General features: G+C 46.2%; 1 protein-coding gene across 39 annotated transcripts in view; it reads right to left on the bottom strand.

Annotated features, from left to right (window-relative positions):
* DIP2A (disco interacting protein 2 homolog A) overlaps positions 1-20,484 on the bottom strand; it is a 130,577-nt gene that overhangs the window by 21,641 nt on the left and 88,452 nt on the right. For 37 of the 39 annotated variants that reach the window (XR_011432989.1, XM_023630358.2, XM_023630360.2 and 34 more), the window contains 10 exons: positions 19,235-19,349; positions 17,552-17,691; positions 14,859-14,995; positions 14,255-14,335; positions 13,635-13,762; positions 10,775-10,889; positions 4,519-4,720; positions 3,517-3,626; positions 3,343-3,423; positions 604-727 (listed from right to left, as the gene is read on the bottom strand). Coding sequence is in view for 36 of the 39 variants with exons in the window: in XM_023630358.2 (XP_023486126.1) it covers positions 604-727; positions 3,343-3,423; positions 3,517-3,626; positions 4,519-4,720; positions 10,775-10,889; positions 13,635-13,762; positions 14,255-14,335; positions 14,859-14,995; positions 17,552-17,691; positions 19,235-19,349 (1,233 nt within the window). In the remaining 3 variants the exon portion in view is untranslated. Of the gene's footprint in view, positions 1-603; positions 728-3,342; positions 3,424-3,516; positions 3,627-4,518; positions 4,721-10,774; positions 10,890-13,411; positions 13,763-14,254; positions 14,336-14,858; positions 14,996-17,551; positions 17,692-19,234; positions 19,350-20,484 lie in introns of all 39 variants that reach the window. The other 2 variants (XR_011432991.1, XR_011432990.1) reach the window with 2 other exon arrangements.

The following is a 20,484-nucleotide window of genomic DNA, read 5'->3' as shown; positions in this document are numbered from 1 at the left end:
GTAGCGCAGCAGTTAAGTGCGCACGTTCCGCTTCAGTGGCCTTGGGTTCACTGGTTCAGATCCCAGGTGCAGACATAGCACTGCTTGGCAAGCCATGCTGTGGCAGGCGTCCCACATATAAAGTGGAGGAAGATGGGCACAGATGTTAGCTCAGGGCCAGTCTTCCTCAGAAAAAAGAGGATTGGCAGCAGTTAGCTCAGGGCTAATCTTCCTCAAATAAATAAATAAATAAATAAATAAATAAAATAATAAAATTTGTGGGAGAGACTGGGAAAGAAGAACAGATGAACAAAGCAGGACAGTGTGGGTTGTGCTAAAAGGCATGTGGAAAATCACAATCAAGTCATAATCACAATGGAGGCACAGATGTCTAAAGAAGGTCACTGTAAATAGTAAAACCCGCTGTTAAGTGTCAGAAGCTGCACTGCTTTGGCTGCAGGGGTGCAGGACTGCAGTCCAGGAGCTCACCAGAAGCCCCTACGACAGCAGTCTGGGAAAGGTGGCCACAGCACCAGTACCACCAGGGACTGCCCCCGTGAGGGAAGAGCCAAGGGAGGTGGGTATGTGCAGAGAGGAGGGCTGAGGACCACTCAGTGTGCTTACCTGGGGGATAGACCAAAGCCACATGGTCCCCAGCACTCACTCTCGCCTTCTCCATCAGGGCAGCGGCCACCCTCTCCGCCTTTTTGTGCAGCTGGATGCAGGTTGCTGTGCTCGTGACTGTGCCCTAGGAAAGCAATCGAGTCACCACCAAGCTGTGGAGCAGAGAATGCTTGCTCCTTGGGTTCCTGTGTGCACACTGGGCATACTCTGTACTCAGAACTCCTAGTGCCAGGAACCAGAACAAGGTGCCAGGCCCAGAGACACATCTGCTCTCTTTGCTAGTCATGTGTATCTCTAATACAATTCCCAACGGTGGCTCTTTTGCCAGCAATGAAGGGACAAGCCATCAAGTGTATCCTGAGAGCTTGGAGCAGTGGGTGCTCCACCTGTCTGGGACAGTCAGAGACACAGCAACTGAAGAAAACCCTTTTGGACTTTTGATAAAATATTTTAAATATAACAATTTTATAAAGAATGATGCAATATATATTCAGATTCTCATTACCTAATAATATTTTACCATTGTTTCAATTTCTGTTTTTTAAAATAGATCATTACTACTCTGCATACCACCCCCAATTTCATCCTCTCCCTCCCCAGAAGCAACCATTATCCTGAATATAAATAACACATAAATAAATAGTAAACAATAAATAAACAAGCATCCCTAAACAATAAGATTATGCATGTTTAAACTTCATGTCCACCAGGTGAGCGTGTCGTTCTGCAATTTGCTTTTTCAGAGTGCCTGTGCTGACTCACAGGGCTCCTCTCCACACCTACACCAGTTCATCTATTCACCTGGTGTCTCTGTGAGGACATCGGGGCTGGGGACCAGCTCCCAGTAAACGCTCTCTTCCTCTGCTGACCTGAGTCAGGGAGGCCTCTAAAAGTGCAACTTGGTCTAATCATATTTCTCCAGGACAGATCAGCCTAACGTCAAAACCCCTTCTTGACTGGTGCTTCCACTGCATAGGCCAATGCACTTATATGTCGAGCCAGGACAGAGGCCCTGGAGGCTTCACACAAGCCAACTAGACTCACTTCTCACAACCCAAGCTGAGGTGGAGAACATCAGCACTGGCAGATGCTGGAAACCCAAATGCTCAGAGCCCCGCCAGCTCCCTCAGGTGACTCAGAGTCCCCAAGGCCCAGAGATCACCCTGTGCCATGGCCACAGACCTCCTCCCAGGTCAAAGGCCAGCACATCCTCAGGAACCTAAGGACAACTCAAACCTGGAGAAGGCTAAAACTAAAAGAAATACAAAAATTTACAAGTAACTTTGAGAAAAATCTGGAATGGATTTGGAGAAGGCCTGGTTGTCTTCTGTTGGCTCCTCCTGAGCTCTCTCCTAGCTTTAAAGATGCTCCTGGGCTCGTGTGGGCTGACCACCCTACTGAGCTCAACCTCTCCAAACGCAGGCCTGGTAAGCATCTCTGTGTGACCCCCACCCGTGGCTCCCTCCTCCCTTGAGAAGTGCTCCATCTGTTCAGCTAACAGCCCAAAGCCAAATCATCATGCCCACACTCAGGAGGTCCTGCAGGCCCTGCCTCTGACCACGTCTCACACTTGTCCACATCTCCACTGCTCTCCTCTTCTCTGAACTGCCATCTCATGTCTGGACTGTGGCCTCCGTGTCCTTCTGCTCCCACAGTTACTCTCTTACAATCCAGAGGAATCGCCCAGAATCCTGAAATGCATCATGCCCATCATGCTCAGCCCCATCCAGGGCTTCCTACCACACCCTTGCCCAGCGCCCAGGCCTCGCCTGCCTCAGAGCCCTGTGCTCACGGTCACAGCCCTGCTGCACTAATCTTCAGGTTCTCATCATGAGCTGATTTTATCTTGGTCAACTGTTAATTATTGGCTGTCTCTATGCTTTAGAACTCAGTCAGTCATCAAACAAACGTTTACCGAAGACGGTGCTAGATCCGCGGATACACAGTGAACAAGGAACATAAATCTCTCTTATGGACTAGTTTTCTAGCAGGGAAGACTTACTTTAAGTGTCCTGAGAACAGGGGCCCTTTTTATCTTATTTAACATAGTGTATGGAGTAGGCATCAATAAATGTTTTTTGAATGAAGAAATAGTGACCAGTAATGAGCAGTAACAAGAGCTAGACCTGCATTTTCTAAGACCACTGCGATTGGCCCTTTACTACGTCAAAGTGCAAGCAATTTTATGGTCTGTAGGACACACCTAACAGTCATGCGGGGACTTATACTGTTGTTTAACTTTTCACATTTTCGTATTTTGTCTACTGGCCCACAACTTGGATGTCAGGATTACAGCTTCTCCTTCTTTATATCCTAAAACTCCAGGTACAGTATCATACACATTAAAAAGTATCCAAAATTCACAAAAGTGAATTTCTGAATCTGCACCAAGATCAGGGCAATAAGCATTGTTGTCATGTTAAAGCCATAAACAAATGCAGAAAGTCTAAATTCTAATTTTTACAACATGAGCATTTCCTTTTAGTTTCCTTAGGAGGATTTGTATGGTGTTCTTATCAAAAAACAGGCTAACAAGAATTTTCCTGTTAAATACAAAATCAACAGAAATGTTACTGTGTGAATTGTGTGAAAGCCGAGGGCTCTACATAGAAAGGCAGGCAGAGAGAACCCAGCCCGTGAAGGCCTAATCTCTGAACGTGAAATCACAAGGACAGAGCATGGAGCGCTGCAGGACCAGTGGGCTCCACCCGCCCACCTGGGCACAGGCCCTGCCCTCACCTTGGCGTTCAGCAGCAGAAACAGTGGGTGGTCAGGAGTGGTGTGGGCCCGCCACTGCAGCACGTCTGGCAGGAACAGGAACTGCGCAGAGAGGTTGGCTCAGTCTCCTGCAGCCTCACGCAGGAGGCAGGAGGGAGCAGGACCTCCTCACCCTCCAAGGGCCTGGGCTGTTACCTTCCTTGCCTGGTCGCTGTCCTCCAGGTGAGCCAGCTCCCTCCCCGAGGCCTGTGCAATTCTCTTCCCAGCAACCAGATTGCCAACAATCATGGAGGCTGGTCCAACCTCTAGAAAACAGTGGGGGGTTCTGGATGAGAAGCTGATGACTCCAGATATATAATCATCAGGTGACTTTCTTTCCGTCACACTTTTTGTTTGAATTAGGCATGTGATTATTCACTAACACGGAGCTGTTCCGGAAACCAGCTACAAGGCTTATGCTAAGTGACAAACGGAATTTCTCTCTTAAATATAAACAATGCCAGATTGAAAAATTTACCATATGGCATTATCTGGGGAGATATGATTTGACCTCAGCCACAGCCAAACTTTTAATATATTTCATTGTTTTATTGTATTTTATGTATAAATCAGAAAATTAAATCTTCCTGATTAAATGTATTTTATTTAACGATATTTTATGTGTTCAATAATCAGTAAAAGTTAGTATTTATTAAAAATTTACATAATCAAAGGAATGGAAAACTGTATATAATAGTTAAACCAGGGAAGGTAAATTTACTGTTTGTTAAGACCTCCTAGGTCCCATCAACCCTGTGGCTGTGGCACATCACAGGGCCGAGGGGAGCAGCACACAACTGTGGCCTCAGTGTGGCTGGCCACAGCAGTGGCCAACAGTGGCTGTTTAGATCCCCAAGCTCCAAGTCTGCTCTTGGGCATCATTTCTACTCCCAGGAGCCATCGCCTAGCCTTCCAAAGCTGAGATGCTACACTTGAGTTTAGTTACTGAGACGGGTTCTAACAGGCAGGTGGAAACCACCACCAGTGATGTGGTAAAGTTTTCTCATCCATGGCTCGGTTCCAGGGAGGCAGGAGGTGGTGACCAACCTGGTGTGTCACTAGCTCTGGCACTTAACCCCAACCCCAGAGATGTAACCATGAGTGTGGCTGTCACCAATTTTAAGACTGAATAGACACTTATTGTTATACACAACTAACCTGGTTGTTTCTGGCGAGGTTTGGGAAGGTTGGTAACACAAGTGTGAGGGCACATTAGCACATTACACGGGTGCAGCATCCCCTCCAGAAAGCGCTGCTTGGTTTCAGAAATGTGGATCCCTCCGAGAGGAGCCTTGGGCAAGGTGTTGGCAGGAACCAGGGCCAGACAGTACACGCCCACCTGGTGGATGCTGTCGATTGCCTGGAAGGACATGAGATAAGAGGAACTGCGTTTGAGCACATGCTGACCAAATCGAGGCTGGGAAGAAGCTGGAAGGCTGGGAACTGCACTGGGGACAACCTTCAGATCCAAAAGTCAAGGACATAGAGTGTTCTCTGGGACATTTTGTTAAATGAGAAAACAGGAAGATGTATGTAAATGCTCCATCATTGAACACACACATGCACATACACATACTGTCCATGTGTACATATGCTTAAACAATGGAAGGTTAGATAAGCCATAAAAGCAGTGTTAGAGGACTTCTTGTGGGGGCAGGAGCGAACAGGCAGGGGCAGAAGCTGGACTCCTCTTTCAGGTTTGACTTTGGAACCATGTATATATTTTACATACAAAAAACTTAAAATTTTAAAAAGCAATTCCTAACAACTGAAAGTGAAATAAAACAAATGAACTCAATGGAGCTGGAGTCAGGTTGGTGGCACAGCCACAGAGAAAGAATCTATTTACAGTGACTTTAAACACTGTAGTTCAATTAGTCCACCACTCATGGGATGTGCCATATGGGCAAAAAGAATTGCAAAAACATCATAAGCTGCTGTCAGAAATCTCACGTTTTAGAGGTAGTGTGGAGATCGCTATTATGAGACCGCAGTGTGTGTAGAGTGGCCTGCGCTAAGTGAGTAGTTCTGCTGGAGTCGTGGACAAAGGCAATTTTTCTGTGTGGGAGAAAGGAGTTCGATGAGATCAATAAAACCCTGTGGTCTTGAATGTGATTTGGAATTAGCAGTATAAACTCACGATGCAGGTAATCTTACAAACATACAGACATCATTTCCTACCATGTCCCCTGAAAAAAGCCCAGAAACAGTGACTAAGCCAGCAACATCAAGTGTCCAGATGGTGGTCCCAACCCCACGTCCCCTGGGAGGCAGCAGGGCCCCTGGGGTCCTGGCCGGGACAGGTCGAGGACACGAAATGCACTGCCTGCCTCAAGTGTCTGATCTTCCTGTTCTCTGTTGTGGCCTCAGAGAATCCCAGGTGGGTGTTAAAGGGACTTAAGAGCCACCCTGAAGAGGCTCCTACTGACCACTGAAAAAGGAAAATAATAACTATAGTAGACTGAAACACATCCAGTATGTTTAAATCCACTAGTTCATAATGAAACAAGTAAACAAAACAAAACTCAGTGGTCACTTTTAGAGGATTGTGGGAAACCAGCTCATTACTCTGAAATCAATCCTCAACCTTGTTTTCCTGCATGACCTGCCCTCCAGGTCTCCGCTGACTGAAGAGGACGTGCACTCTCTGTAGAGGAAACTTCTAAAGCTGCTCCAGCTGATAATGAAGAAGGAATGGAAGGATCAAAGGAGCAGCACCATGAAGTCCTAACAAATCAGCACAACATAGGAGTGCTAAACAATAGAGAATTTTTGCCAGAAAATTGAACCTGAGTCTGATCAAACCTCTAGATCAAATCACTAATGCACAGGAACCACAGAGGACAGACGACTACATTACATGACACCACAGAGGCACAGTCATCAGAATTCAGGCTAGAGAAACGTATTGGACAAACAACCCATTTTTGACAATAAAATTGCAAGAAAAATATGACAGAAAAAGAGTCTATAGATTAAAAAAGACTTACAGACCTGTCTCCACCAAGTGCAATTTTTCATACCTCATTTGGATCCTGAGTCTAACAAACAAACTAAAATTAGACAATCAGGGAAATTTGAATAGTGACTATATATTTAATTACATCAAAAACTTGTTGTTATGATAAAAACTCTCAACAAAGTGGGTACAGAGGGAATTTACACTGACATAGGAAAGGCCATGTAGGACAAGCCCACAGCTAACAGCACACTCAACAGCAAAAAGCTGAAAGGTATTCCCCTAAGAACAGGAACCAGACAAGGATGCCCACTCTCACCACTTTTATTCAACATCGTATTGGCAGTCCTAGCCAGAGCAGTCAGGCAAGGAAAAGAAATAAAAGGGATCCAAATTAGAAAGTAAGAAGTAAAACTGTCACTATTTTCAGATGACACAATGTTATATATAGAAAACCCTAAAGACTCCACAAAAAAACTGAACTAAAAAATGAATTCAGTAAAGCTGCAGGATACAACATCAACATACAAAAATCAGCTTCATTTCCATACACTAACAACAAACTATCAGAAACAGAAATTAAGAAAACAATCCAATGTGCGATTGCATCAAAAAGAATAAAATACCTAGGAATAAATTTAACCAAGGAGGTAAGAATCTTGTACACTGAAAACTATATGACACTGATGAAAGAAATTGAAGAAGAGACAAAGAAATGGAAAGATATTCTGTGCTCATGGACTGAAAGAATTAATAGTTAAAATATCCATACTATTCAAAGCAATCTACAGATTCAATGCAATTCCTATGAAAATCCCAATGGCATTTTTCACAGAAATGAACAAACAATCCTAAAACTTGTATGGAACCACAAAAGACCCTGAATGGCCAAAGCAATCCTGAGAAAGAAGAACAAAGCTGGAGGCATCACACTTCCTGATTTCAAACTATATTACAAAGCTATAGTAATAAAAACAATATGGTATTGTCATAAAAACAGACACACAGATCAGTGGAACAGAAATGGAAAAGAATGGAGTGGAACAGAAATAGACTCACGCATATATGGTCAGTTTTATGACAAAGAAGCCAAGAACATACAATGGGGAAACGACAGTCTCTTCAATAAATGGCGTTGGGGAAACTGGACAGCCACATGTGAAAGAAGAAAACTGGACCACTGTCTTATACCACACACAAAATTTAACTCAAAATAGATTAAAGACTTGAATGTAAGAGCTGAAACCGTAAAACTTCCAGAAGAAAACAAAGGCGGTAAGTTCCTTGGCATCAGTCTTGGCAATGATTTTTTGGATTTGACACCAAAAGCAAAGGCCACAAAAGCAAAAATAAACAAACAGGACTACATCAAACTCAAAAGCTTCTGCACAGCAAAAGAAACAATCAACAAAATAAAAAGGCAACCTATGGAATGAGAGAAATCATATATCTGAGAAGGGGTTAATATCCAAAATATATGAAGAACTCATACAACTCAATAACGACAACAACAAACTCAAATTGAAAAATGGGCAGAGGCTCTGAATAGACATTTTTCCAAAGAAGACATACAGATGGCTAACAGGTCCATGAAAAGAGGCTCAACATCATTAATCATCAGGGAAATACACATCACCACAATGAGATATCATCTCACACCTGGTAGAATGCCTGTTATCAAAAAGTCAAGAAATAACAAGCATGTGGCAAGGATGTAGAGAAAAAGGACCCCTGTATACCGTTGGTGGGAATATAAAGTGGAGCAGCCACTATGGACAACAGTATGGAAGTTCCTCAAAAAATTATAAATAAAATTACTGGGGCTGGTCCCGTGGCATAGTGGTTAAGTCCAGTGTACTCCACTTTGGCGGCCTGGGTTCATGGGTTTGGATCCCAGGTGCAGACCTACACCATTTGTCAAGGCATGCTGTGGCTGCAAGCCACACACAAAACAGAAGAAGACTGGCACAGATGTTAGCTCAGGGCTAATCTTCCTCAAGCAAAAAAAGAAAAAGAAGATTGGCAACACATGTTAGCTCAGAGTGAATCTTCCTCACGAAAAAAAAAGAAGAAGAAAAAGAATTACCACACGATCCAGCAATTCTACTTCTGTGTACATATCTGAAGAACACAAAAATACTAATTCAAAAAGATACCTGCATCCCATGTTCACTGCAGTATTATTTACAATAGCCAAGATATGGAATCAACCTGTGTCCACTGTTGGATGAATGGATAAAGAAAATGGGGTACACACACACACACAGGAATATTATTCAGTCATAAAAAAGAATGAAATCTTGCCATGTGCAACAACATGGATGGACCTTGAAGGCATTATGCTAAATGAAATAAGTCAGAAAGAGAAAGATAAATACTGTATGATCTCACTTATATGTGGAATCTTAAAAAAAAAACAAAACTGAGCACATAGATACAGAAAAAAGTTTGGTGGTTCCAGAGGCAGGGGGTGGAGGGTGGGTGAAATGGGTGAAGAGAGCCAAAAGGTACAAACTTCCAGTTATAAGATAAATAAGTCCTGGGATGTCATGTGCAGCATGGTGACTACAGTTAATATACTGTATTATATATTTAAAAGTTGCTAAGAGAGTAGACCTTAAAAGTTCTTATCACAATAGAAAAAATTCTGTAACTAAGCGTGTTGATGGATGTTAACTAGACTTAGTGTGGTGATCACTTCACAATATATACAAATATCAATTCATTATGTTGTGCACCTGAAACTATATGTTATATGTCAATTATATCTCAGTAAAAAAATAAAGATGTTATTGTTAACTTTTAAAATGTGATAATAGTATTTCTCTTTTAAAGAAATAAATACTAAAATCTTTACAGAAAAAATGATGTGATGTCTGGAATTTGCTTCAAAACACCTTTGAGGCAGAAGTGAGGAGGGCAGGTGGAGGTGCAGACAGGGCTTGGATGGTCACTGTTGAAGCAGGTCGATGGGAACTCTTCTTTTTATGTTTGGTGTATTAGAAATATTCCACAAAAAACATTAAAGTTTTTATCAAAAATAAATGTTGTGAATCATATGTGGGAAAAACTCACTCTGAAGTTTGTTTCCTTTGTCAGGTGGCTGTGGGGCTACACACAACTTCATGCAACTAACCTAGAGATGTCAGGACACCAGAGAGCTTCTCTGAAAAGCTGCCAGAACCAAGAGTCAGTATTGTCCATAGTAGCTTTATTCGGGACACCCAGAAATTAGCAACCCAAACGTCCATCAAGATGTGACTAGATAAGCAAAGGAATACCAGTCAGCAATAAAAGGAATGAACCACTGGTCCAAATACAACACGAGGAATCTCACAACGCTGCTGAGGGAGAGCAGCCAGATGGAGGAGCACACACGGTGACACCATCTACACAGAGCATCAGGCAGGAAGGAAAAACTCATTGGCCGTGACATCAAGCAGACCAGTGGTTCTCTGGGCTGGGACCAACTGCAAAGGGACACGGGAGAACCTGCTGGAGTGATGCACATGCTCTGTATTTAAATTATCATGTGCAGCGGTTACCTGGGTGCATACATTTGTCAAAACTCATCAACCTGCACACTTAAAAATGGGCTCATTCTACATGTAAATTACATTCAATAAAGTTGACTGAAAAACTCCTCACTGAGTACTACATTTAAGATTTGTGCACTTTAATGAATGTAAATTCTACTTCCTTCTCCTCAAAGAATATGTTGAACCCTAGTTCAGTATTTAAAGATATGAACATGCAAGCATAGAGGGGAAGGTGATGCTGCGATGTGTCACAACAGAGCCACCCTGATGAACGGGCAAAGGGACAGACATGCGATGAGCAAATGTTACAACATGTAGACCACTGCAGAACCCAGAGACTGGGCACTAGGAAGTCACTGTACAATTCTTTCAACTTTGCTGTATGTTTGAACATTTTCATAATAAAATGAAAAAATAACTGGTAGAGAGGTGTACAAGTTCTCATTTCACACCAGTCCACCCCTGGGTGTCGGCCTACTCTGAATCTAAGTGATATTTTCATTTTAAATCATCCTAGTTGACAGCAGCTTTATGGGACTGTTCTTTGAATAACAAGGACACACTAAGCTTCGTCTAGCATTACATATGAACAGCATTACATAGCTGTTCCCTCATCCTTACAAAGCACGTGTTTACTTAGTGCCTACTACGTGCAAGGTGGAAGAGGGGTCCTGGAAGCCAGGAGTCTCAGCAAGTCAACCCCATGATCAAGTGTGGAGCAACTGGACATCTGGCCTGCTCAGCACAGTCACAAAAAGGTGAAAGTGTTTCAAAAACTGAGCTGGAGACAGGGACAGGCAGGTGGGGCTCACCGCCTGCACTCTAGAGGAATGGAATGTGGAACACCCCAAACACCTGGATTCCTCTGAACCACACACTTAGAGAGGCCGGAAAAGGAGCATACCCTTGCGCCCACCTGCAGCACGCGGCTCATCCACTGGAAGCTGTCCTCCTCGGAGGCATCAGGCCGCTGCTCTGCCACTAGGACGATCCTGTCATCATGCAGCACCGTCACAGAGAACACAGCGATCCTGGGAGAGGACAAGAACAAAGATGACCACCCAGCAAAGGATGCCAGATGGGACGCAGAGCCTCCTCTTACTTGAAATGGGAGATCCAGAAGTGCTGGTGTGTAAAAGTCAATCTAACAATGGGCTGCTTGTTGAGAATTTAAAAAGTAAGCAGTCATTAATAACCTCAAGTATGGTTGAAATAAGTTTCAATTCACTAAAACAGAGAGGACTTTGGTGTAAAGCAAAGCAACCAGGCACACATTTAAAAAAAAATTTTCCTTAATTATCACGTTAATACATGTGATACATTTCTTGGTGCAAAAATCTTTGTCTAGAAATTCTATTAATTATATTTTTAAATCCAACTAATTAAATCTTTCATGAGTTCATCTACTCACGCTTATTGTGATTGATATATCTGGACTTGTTTCTCTTACTTTAAGAATTTCAACACGTTCTCCTTCTTTTGTCTTGCCTTTTTTCCTCTTTTAGACTTTGACTTGGTATCACTATCTTTTTCCTTGTAAGACAAGAAGCTGGTCTTCCCATCAAACCCATCATGCTAGCATGTCCACTGTTCTAGTTCTGGGCTGTTATGGACATATACCTTCTCTTGTTCTCTCCTTAGCCTGGTGTGTACACATGCACACACTCTTATACAACAAACCTTACCTAGTATTAAATTTTCCTTATTTTCATACATCTTGTAGCATTTCCTGTATTTGTTTCCCTTAGTGTCTCATCTGAAAGTGTTTTCACAAAAAGAGTCTTTTTGTAACAAAACTTCTGAAACTTATATGCCCCAAAATATTTTTATTACTTATTACTGCACAATGAGGTGACAATTTGGATGAACATAAAGTCTAAGTTAAAAATTCCTTTCAAAAACTTGAAAACATTACTGCACTGTCATCCTCTTGCAGCAGTGCCACCAATGGGAAGTCTGATGCATCTGCTTGGTTCTTGTGTTGGCTGAGACACGTGGCCAAAGCAGCTCTGAGGACCTTCTCACATCTGGACACTTCCAGCCTCCTGCTTCCCAGACACCCCGCTTCTCTGTGCACACGCCATGTCCAAGTCTGCTATCGGGATGCCAGCCCTTTTTCCTCTCTCCCCATCTCTCTTAATTTTTCTTCTAAACTTTCTATTCCTTTACTTCTGGAGTAGTTCCTTAATCTGACCTTCCAGCTTATCAACTTGTTCTCTAGCTGTATCCATCCTACTATTTATTCCGTCTGTTGTGTTCTTTGCTTAAACAACTGTTGTTATGATTTCTTGACCTCATTACACGTTGCTAATATTCCTGGATGTTCTACTTCCAGTGGCACTTACGCTTAATTGACTGTGGTTCTCTTTTGAGGTGGGTGTAGTCCCCAAGTTCTTCCCTGGTGGGGACAGGCAGGCTACCCTGTCCAATCGCAGAGGCCATCACCCCATACCCCAGCTAATCACCGGGGCTGGCATTGCCTCATCAGGTGGGGCCCTCACCTCTAGGCACTGCCAGGTTCTGACGGCCATGTAAGGAGGTGGTGTCCCTAATCCACCTCAGAAGCAGGTGTGGGCTACCTGATATTACCCCTGTGGACACCTATGCAATGGTGTCCTCAGTTTATGCTGTAAGGGCAGGTCATGATGTCCTGGGCACCCATGCTCCAGGCTGCACGCACCCACACAGGCCTGCCCTGCTAGTTTCTCCTGGGCAGTTGTCCCATAGCCATCATCCTGACCTAGGGGAAGGGCCTGAAGCCCATGCTGACCCACCATTTGTCAGAATTGCCTAAGGATTTCTTTAAGGTATATTCAAAGGCAGGCAGGGTCTAGCCAGGCTCAGAGGCACCCTAGTTTGAGTAACAAAAGCACTCTCTTGAGAATAAAATTAAGAAATGCAGATAGCTGAGTGTACCAACTAGAAGAAGGGGCTACTTCTTCTAGGACAGAGAGCTTGGGAGCTGAACAGAACTAGACAGGGTTTCCCCTCCTTGCCCACAGACACCCAAAGGCCTGGGCCAGAGGTCCATTTATTTGTCAACAGAAACGAGAATCTTTAAAGTGCTTGCCCAACACATTCAGAAAAGTTTAATTGATTCTTATCCCAGGGGCAATGAGATTGATTGAATGAAATGATTCCTTTTTTTTTTTTTTTTTTTGGTGAGGAAGATTGTCTCTGAGCTAATATCTGTGCCAGTCTTCCTCTATTTCATGTGGGATGCCACCTCAGCACAGCTTGATGAGCTGTGTGTAGGTCCGTGCCCAGGATCTGAACCTGCAAACCCCAGGCCACCAAAGCGGAGTGTGCAAACTTAACCACTATGTCACTAGGCCGGCCCATGAATGATTCTTATCCCACAGGCAATGTAGAGCACTCCACGTGTCTTGCTAAACCTCAGTAGAAAAGAGAATTGGCCTTTGCCGACTTCAGAGACAATGGCACCTCACTGTTTGAATCTGCACATGGTGGCTATTAGGAAGGGGGCCCAGTGCTCCTTTGCTGTCACTCACCCTCTGTGGCCCCTTTGCCCAATTATATATTTGGATCTCACCTTCTTAAAGAACTGCATGAGCTCTGTAGACAGTGAGGACACTGACTCTGGCGCCCTTGCTGCAAATGTCATCTTTTTCTTTGTGAAGTTTTTCTGATGAACAGGAATTTTTAGCTTTTGTGTATTCAAATCACTGCGCTTCCCTTCTACTGCAGACAGACTTCTCCAATTTCAAGCAGAGAAGGGATCTAAAGCCACAGCACAGGGACCCGCAGCGCATCACCTGCCTCTGTAGACAAACTTCATGGGCTCCACGGCTAGGGCAGTGGCCACGATGTCATCCGCGTTGTGTCTGCGAACTCCGACTACCATCAGCCCGTCCAGCTTGCCCACAACAAAGACCAGGTTATCCTAAAGGCAAGGACACTGGTCAGGACTCAGGACGTGCAGGCAGGCCCTGTGGGTCAGGCTCTGCTACAAGGAGCAGATAGTACATGGAAGCCAAGTAACTCCACACAGGATCAACATACCCCATGCACATGGTGAAATAGGGCCAGGGGTGACTGTGGGATGAAGGGGTCCCTACAGCCTAGTGGGCTGGGGTGGGGGCGAGGGGACATCCAGGGAGGGAGTCTTTACAAGAACGGTCAGAGGTGGGAATACATTACAGGTGAAGTTTGTAAAGGACTCTGAATGCTACTGGGCCGTGGGAAGGGTTCTCAAACTCGGCACCAGTGACATTCTGGGCTGACAGTACTCTGTCGGGATGTGGTCCTCTGCACTGCGGGACATGGAACATCATCCCTGGCCTCTAGATACCTGCCCACTAGATGCCAGCAGCATCTCCTCCCCTGAGTTGTGACCTGTCTGGAGGCTGAGGTTCTGGTAGTGGGACATACTCACAGGCCCAACGAAGCCCAGTAGCCCCGTCCTGGTGAAAGGCCCATCAGAGACAGGCACTCCTCCTGCAGTAACTGGGATGGTCTGCACAGAGTGGAGAGGGGACCGGTCAGGTTGTGGTCCACAGACAATCTACCAACCAGTCAGTAAGACCCAGTGGGCAGGCAGGAGAGCTCAGCATGTGCACTGCCTGCCAGCCAGAGTGTACTTCCTCAGATGGGGCTATCACTGGGGTTTCCCTGGAGTGGAAGAGGCTGCTCCAGGGCTGGAGTCTCTGCTGGCTGACGAGTCCCTCCTTGGGTTCCCGTGCCCAGCACGGCCTCCAAAGGCCTGTACTCCTCCTCCTATCTCCTTGTCTCTGTGTTCCTAGTGCCTGGCCCAGAAGAGGGGCACTCACTGGACTCCTCCAACAACCCAACAATGCCAGCACAGAGTGCTGGCTTCCCTGGGTTGACCTCAACTCCCGTCACGGCTGCAGCCCCAGCAGTGCGGATGCCCAGGAGGCAGGCCGGCCCGAGGGCTTTGTTCTCTTGGCACACCTTCCCACTGCCACTCCACTGATGCTTGTAGAACTTAATTCCACTAAACGTTGGGAAAAGGAACAAACCTCAAAGATGTTCTTCGTGATTCCAAGCAGTCCATAGTATCCTGCACCAGTTGCACTGGAATTCACACATATTTCTCCAACTTCATCAGTTTTACAAAGATAAGGGGTACCTTCTACCTTCACAACACATACATTAGCTAAAAAGGGAAAAAATCCTCAAAATCATAAACAAAATAGACATTTAAATGACTCATTCCTAAAGATCTACTTGCTGCTATATTTGCAATTATGGAAACAAAACATCATATATATAGTAGGTTATTATAACAAGTTTTCTGACATGTATAACATACCCATCTAATCAGTCTTTATATTTTATATATGGCATATAACCAATGTGAGCTGATGAAAAAGTACAATGCACCCTTCACATAACAGGCTGAGACCGACAGGGTCTTTACTAGATGTGCAGACTCTGTATTCACTCTTCTTGCCCCACCCTCTCGAGCCCATGTGAGATGCTGGCTGACCTGGCTGCTGAGGGTCCCCATCCCTGACGCTCCTGCCTGCTGCCCACCCCTCGGCACTGGGGACCTTGCCTGTCTGGTTAATGAAGCCCCAGGCCACCCAGCCCTGCCACAGTGCAAGTGCCCAGAAATAGCCTCCAACAAAGAGAGCGAAACACACACCACAATGTGCGGTGGTCCATTAAATGAAGCTCAGTCACTCAGTGATGAGTTAAATAACCTGCAGTCACCTAGGCATCATCCTTCTTTCACCTCTTCTTGAGTTTTTTCTAATATATTTTCATCTCCAAAGACAGTAAGCAAGGAGAAGAGAAAGGAGGTGTAATCAGTCATTTATTTCTGTTTGCTCACAATCAGATCAAAGGCTCAGCAGAGAGAACACTGGAAACACTTGGCTGAAGAGAACCATGGTGTGGATGTGGACCTCACTGTGAGGCAGCCCTCAGCTCACACCCGGCACTCTCTCATGCATGCACTCACAGTGGTGACAGAGACCCTGATTTAAATCACAAAAAGGCAGAGGGCAACAAATCCACTTCGCATCACAGTACACACAAACCCTGTGGGGCTACACAGTGGGAGGTTGTATGTCCGCTGAAGACAAGACGCCATCAGCCTTCAACGAGTTTATCAGTTCCACAACTGTCCCAGCTGACAGATGCCCACCTAGGGAAGCACTGTGCACACACACACACCTAAGGAGCTCTGTGCACACACTTAGGAGAGCACTACGCACACATGCTTAGGAGAGCACTATGCACACATGCACCTAGGGAGCTCTGTGAACACACTTAGGAGAGCACAATGCACACACACGCCTAGGGGAGCACTGTGCACACACACCTAGGGAGCTCTATGCACAGAGACACACAGTTCATCATGGTCCACATTTTACTAATAAAAGAAAATGAGCACTACTATGAAAGTCCCTTAAATTTTCATTCAAAAGAAATCACCTATTTTTTTGGTCAATCTCTTAAATTACTTGTGCTTGCCTCATGACAACTAAAAATAGACTCTTGTTCTTTGCTCTTTGTAAAATATTTTTTCCTCATGTCCAAGCATACTACAGGACCAATGACTCCATATTTTGGAAGAATTATAGGTAGGAAAAAATATAACTCATGTTATTATAATTGTGGAAACTAGAAATAAAATTTAAATTTCCAGTCTTGTTCTAAGAGTCCCAACTTCTGGCACAGGCACAGGATCAGAGAGCCCCTGCCTGTGGGCTCTGCGTCTGGAATGCCCGAGCACAGCACCTGAGAGGCTCACGTCCTGTCAGCAAGGGGTGCCTGTAGAAGGCAGAGCTGCAGGCACAAGGGGCACCTGCAGGCCCTGTGATGTCGAATGCAGTCCCGGTAGCAGTAGGGACAGGGTAACTAACTGAGAGGTGGGAACCTGCCTCTGGAAGTCACCAGGGTAGGTCAAGACAGCTACGCACGAACCCCAGAAGGGCTGGCGTGGCGAGGAGGGGAGCTGGAGCAGCTGCGGGGTTGCAGCAATGAGGGACGACCTCAGAGCAGCTTCAGAGCGTTCCCCCACTCACAACTGTCACTGGGGGCTCCTGGCCAGGCTCTAGTCTTACTTTTCCTCTGTGGAACTTTGCCGCAGCGTCATGCTGTGTGGATGTGCCTGCAGAACTGCAGGGAGACTGCTCTCTCAACTTCTCCCCACTGCTCTGCCCTGGGGCAGCAAGGGAACTCCCAGCGACTCATGTGACATTCAGGCTCACCAGGCCCCATGTGCAGGATGGTTCACAGGGGCCTTTCTGGAACCCATGGGGATTTCTGGGAACCTTTAAAGTCAAGCTCCTGACGTAGCACACACTATTTATGACCCCCTGAGATAATCTAATTATCGAGTTATTTACAGACAACATAGGGTGCTGTGGGGTTAAATGCCTCAACAAGTATGAGCTTGGCGTAAGGAGAGCACTCCGGAACGTGTGTTGTCACCATTTTCCCCAGCACTGGAGAACCAGAAGTCAGGTTCACAGCCATAAACAGACCCTTGGATTTTAGCTTAACTTTAAACTTAATACAAAGGGAAGGCAAAAAATTGAAAAAGTATGGTACAAATTAAAATCCCAATTTACATGGAAAAACATTTTTAAGAAATCTTTTACTTGTGTGCTTCTAGAGCACTCCTACAAAGGCTGGGGCAATTATGACTCTTTGTTACATTAATCATCCACAGGACCAGACACACTCCTGCATCCCTTACCTCCAGGCATCACCTGACCAACATCCTGAACAGTGAGGACTGACAACTTTTCTTCAGTATCAACTCTGATCACACCGTAACTGAGACCATTCATGGATAGCACAGCTTTTCTCGGAGGAGGTCCTCCCAGGTCAGGTGGCCTAGAAAACAAAACCAGATTAACTGACAAGGGGATAGAGAGTCCATGGGAGGAGATGGGACCCATGGCCCACCCTGCCTGCAGGGTGATGCTGCACAGAGACCCTGTTCTGAGTCACAGACTGTCAGGACAGTGGCTGCAGGACTGTGTGTGGCAGATGCATTCCTAAAGGTGCCGCAAGGACGTCTCCATCCCATACACTCCTCTGCTATGGGACCTTGACACTCCTCCCATTGGAGGCAGGGTCTGCGTCCCTTCCCTTCATCTGGTAGCCCTGTGATGACAGTGGAAGTGATGCTGGTTGCCTTGGGACACTGACCTGGAGCCCAGGGCAGCCAGGTAAGCAGATGACATGCTGTGAGGAACTCCGAGAGACCAGAGGGAAAAGCCCCAAGCCTGCACATAGGAAGAAACGTCTGGAAGCTCCCCCACCCCGCTCCAGTCCAGAGACCATTTGCCTGCAAGCCAGATGCGCCCACTGCAGCCCTTCCCAAACTCCTGACTGCAGAAAGCACAAGAAATAAGAACATGACTGTTGCTGTTTTAAGCCACCAAGTTTCTGAGTGATCTGTTATGCAGCAGTAGTGACTGGAACACTGAGAAACAAAGGTCAGCATTTTCTCCAGTAAGAAATCATACTGTCGAGCAAAAGGAATCACCACATAACAAAGGAATGAAGGATGTTTTATGGTTTGTGAAGGATAAAAATGTGATTTTTAATGCTAAGTCATTATTAAAATGTTAGGATTACTTAATCCTTACCCATATGAAAGCACATATTATTTATGAATATATAAACATAATACAAGATCACAACTGAGACTAATTTTCTAACAATTGAGTTGAGAGTAGAAAATTAACATAGAAGACTCAGCTAAAAGCCCACTGCCCTCCACCCCAGCATGGTGCTGGGGCAGTGTGGACACGAGCCCTAGGGCAGGCAAGAGCTGATCCGGCAGGAAAAGTGAACCAAGGGGCACATCTGCGGTGGCCTCGGGAGCAACAAGGGGTGTGGAAGTAGCACAGGAAGAAGACGAGCCTGCTGTCTCTGAGGCCTCCCAACCTTGCCCTCTAAGTTGCAATAGATGAGCACAAAGAGAAGGCAGCTGTGAGAGCAGTGGGGCAGGGGAGTTCTCCAGGAAGGTCGACGGGCCCACAGGCATGGACCCCATTCCACGCTGCTCACCCAACCCCAGAACAGCGAAGAGCTCTGGGGTTGACATGTTTACTGTGGCTAAGAGCAAGCTGGCAAGGCCTTGCTGATGTGAGAGGAAGCACTCGGGGAAAACAAGCCCACAAACTGCAAGAATCCCGACATTATGGCCCAGGGAGCCCCCACCCAACTCCCACCAGGAATCCAGGCTGTGTGGGACATGTGGCCAAAAGGGGGTCGCCCTGTTACCACGCAAACACACCTGGGAAGCTGGCACAGGATGGGGCATTGCTTCATGATTTCTACTGCTTAGAAACAAATTAACCAAATTTGGTACCACAGGTAATAGCTGTATGAGTAAGAATTAAGTCTTTACAAGTCATTAAGTTACCTGCGGATGGCAACCGTTAGGGCCTCAGGAGAACTGGCACAAGGACAGATGACCTCCGGCCTCAGACCTCTGGACTGGAAGACGTTGAGGAATGCATCACAGGAGGATATGGACCCTGTGAGCGACAGAGCGGGACGCAAGAGGTAACTGGAAGGCCGACAGGGACAGCCCTCGACCGCCAACACACTGGGCACACAGCTCTGTGAGGATGCCGCAGGGACAAGCCTGGAGGCTGCACGTGCTCCATTTCACGTTTAAGTCATCATGACGTAAAATACTGTCACAACACAGAGAGGCAAAAGCCTTATGGGGAGGGAGTGGGCTGTTTCCATGAAAAACATGATGCATTTTCAAATCACCAGCAAGGAAGAGTTGGAAATTTCTCACAGAAAGCCTATTTTTAACCCCTACGCTGTTGCTGAGGTGTAACTCACAGCCAGCCCTGCCCTCCCCATCACATGCAGCCTCACCCCATGTCCTGGCAGGTCTGCCAAGTGGGAGGTGACCAAGGAGCGTTTATAGAGTTGAACCATCCATGTCACAAGGCCCCAGGTACATGTGAGCACCCTGCTCCCAGAAGTGCCATGAGCTGCACAGTCTGCAAGTGGTCTTGCCACGCCTCCCCCTGCAGGGTAGCCTACACTTTCTGTCCCCAGGCTGTCCCTGCTTCTCCCCCAGCATCATCCTAGCCACAGTCTGGGTATGAAAACTCAGCTCTCAGGAGCCTGGGTGCTGCCTGCTTGGGCTACAACTGTCGGGACCTGAAGGCTGTACCACAGGCCTCCAGCCCTCTGTCATGGCGAGGCCCAAGGAAGGAAGGGACCCGTTCACAAGTGCCCTTGTGTCCAGACTCATGCTAGGCACTGAGGGACAGCAGAGGACAAACGAGACAATCCAGAAGGGTCAGTGCTACAGAGAACCAACAAGCACTTGGTGGGGTAGGGGTCTGAGGTCTGCAGGGGAGCCAGCCTGGGGAGGGCCTTCCTGGCGGGAAAGCCCAGCAGCTGGGAAGATGGAGGCCCTGCAGGGGAGTGCCACGCACTGACTGGGCTGCTTGACCCGGTTCAGGCAGGAGTGAAGTGTGGGGCTGAGAGAATGAGTAGAGATGCAGAGACGTGAGCGGCGCTGCAGTGTTCTGCAGGCAGGACATAGGGGCCCTGTGGGCCCAAGTGTGGATGGAGGGAATGAGAGGCTTTGAAGCGCTGGATGGTGGGGTGCTCTCCTGAGCAATGGAGTATCCAGGAGTGCAG

This window comes from Equus caballus, chromosome 26 (assembly GCF_041296265.1).
Source record: "Equus caballus isolate H_3958 breed thoroughbred chromosome 26, TB-T2T, whole genome shotgun sequence".
Taxonomy (NCBI): Eukaryota; Metazoa; Chordata; class Mammalia; order Perissodactyla; family Equidae; genus Equus; species Equus caballus.
Note: the sequence above shows the minus strand (reverse complement) of the source record. Positions and strands in the feature narration are given on the sequence as shown.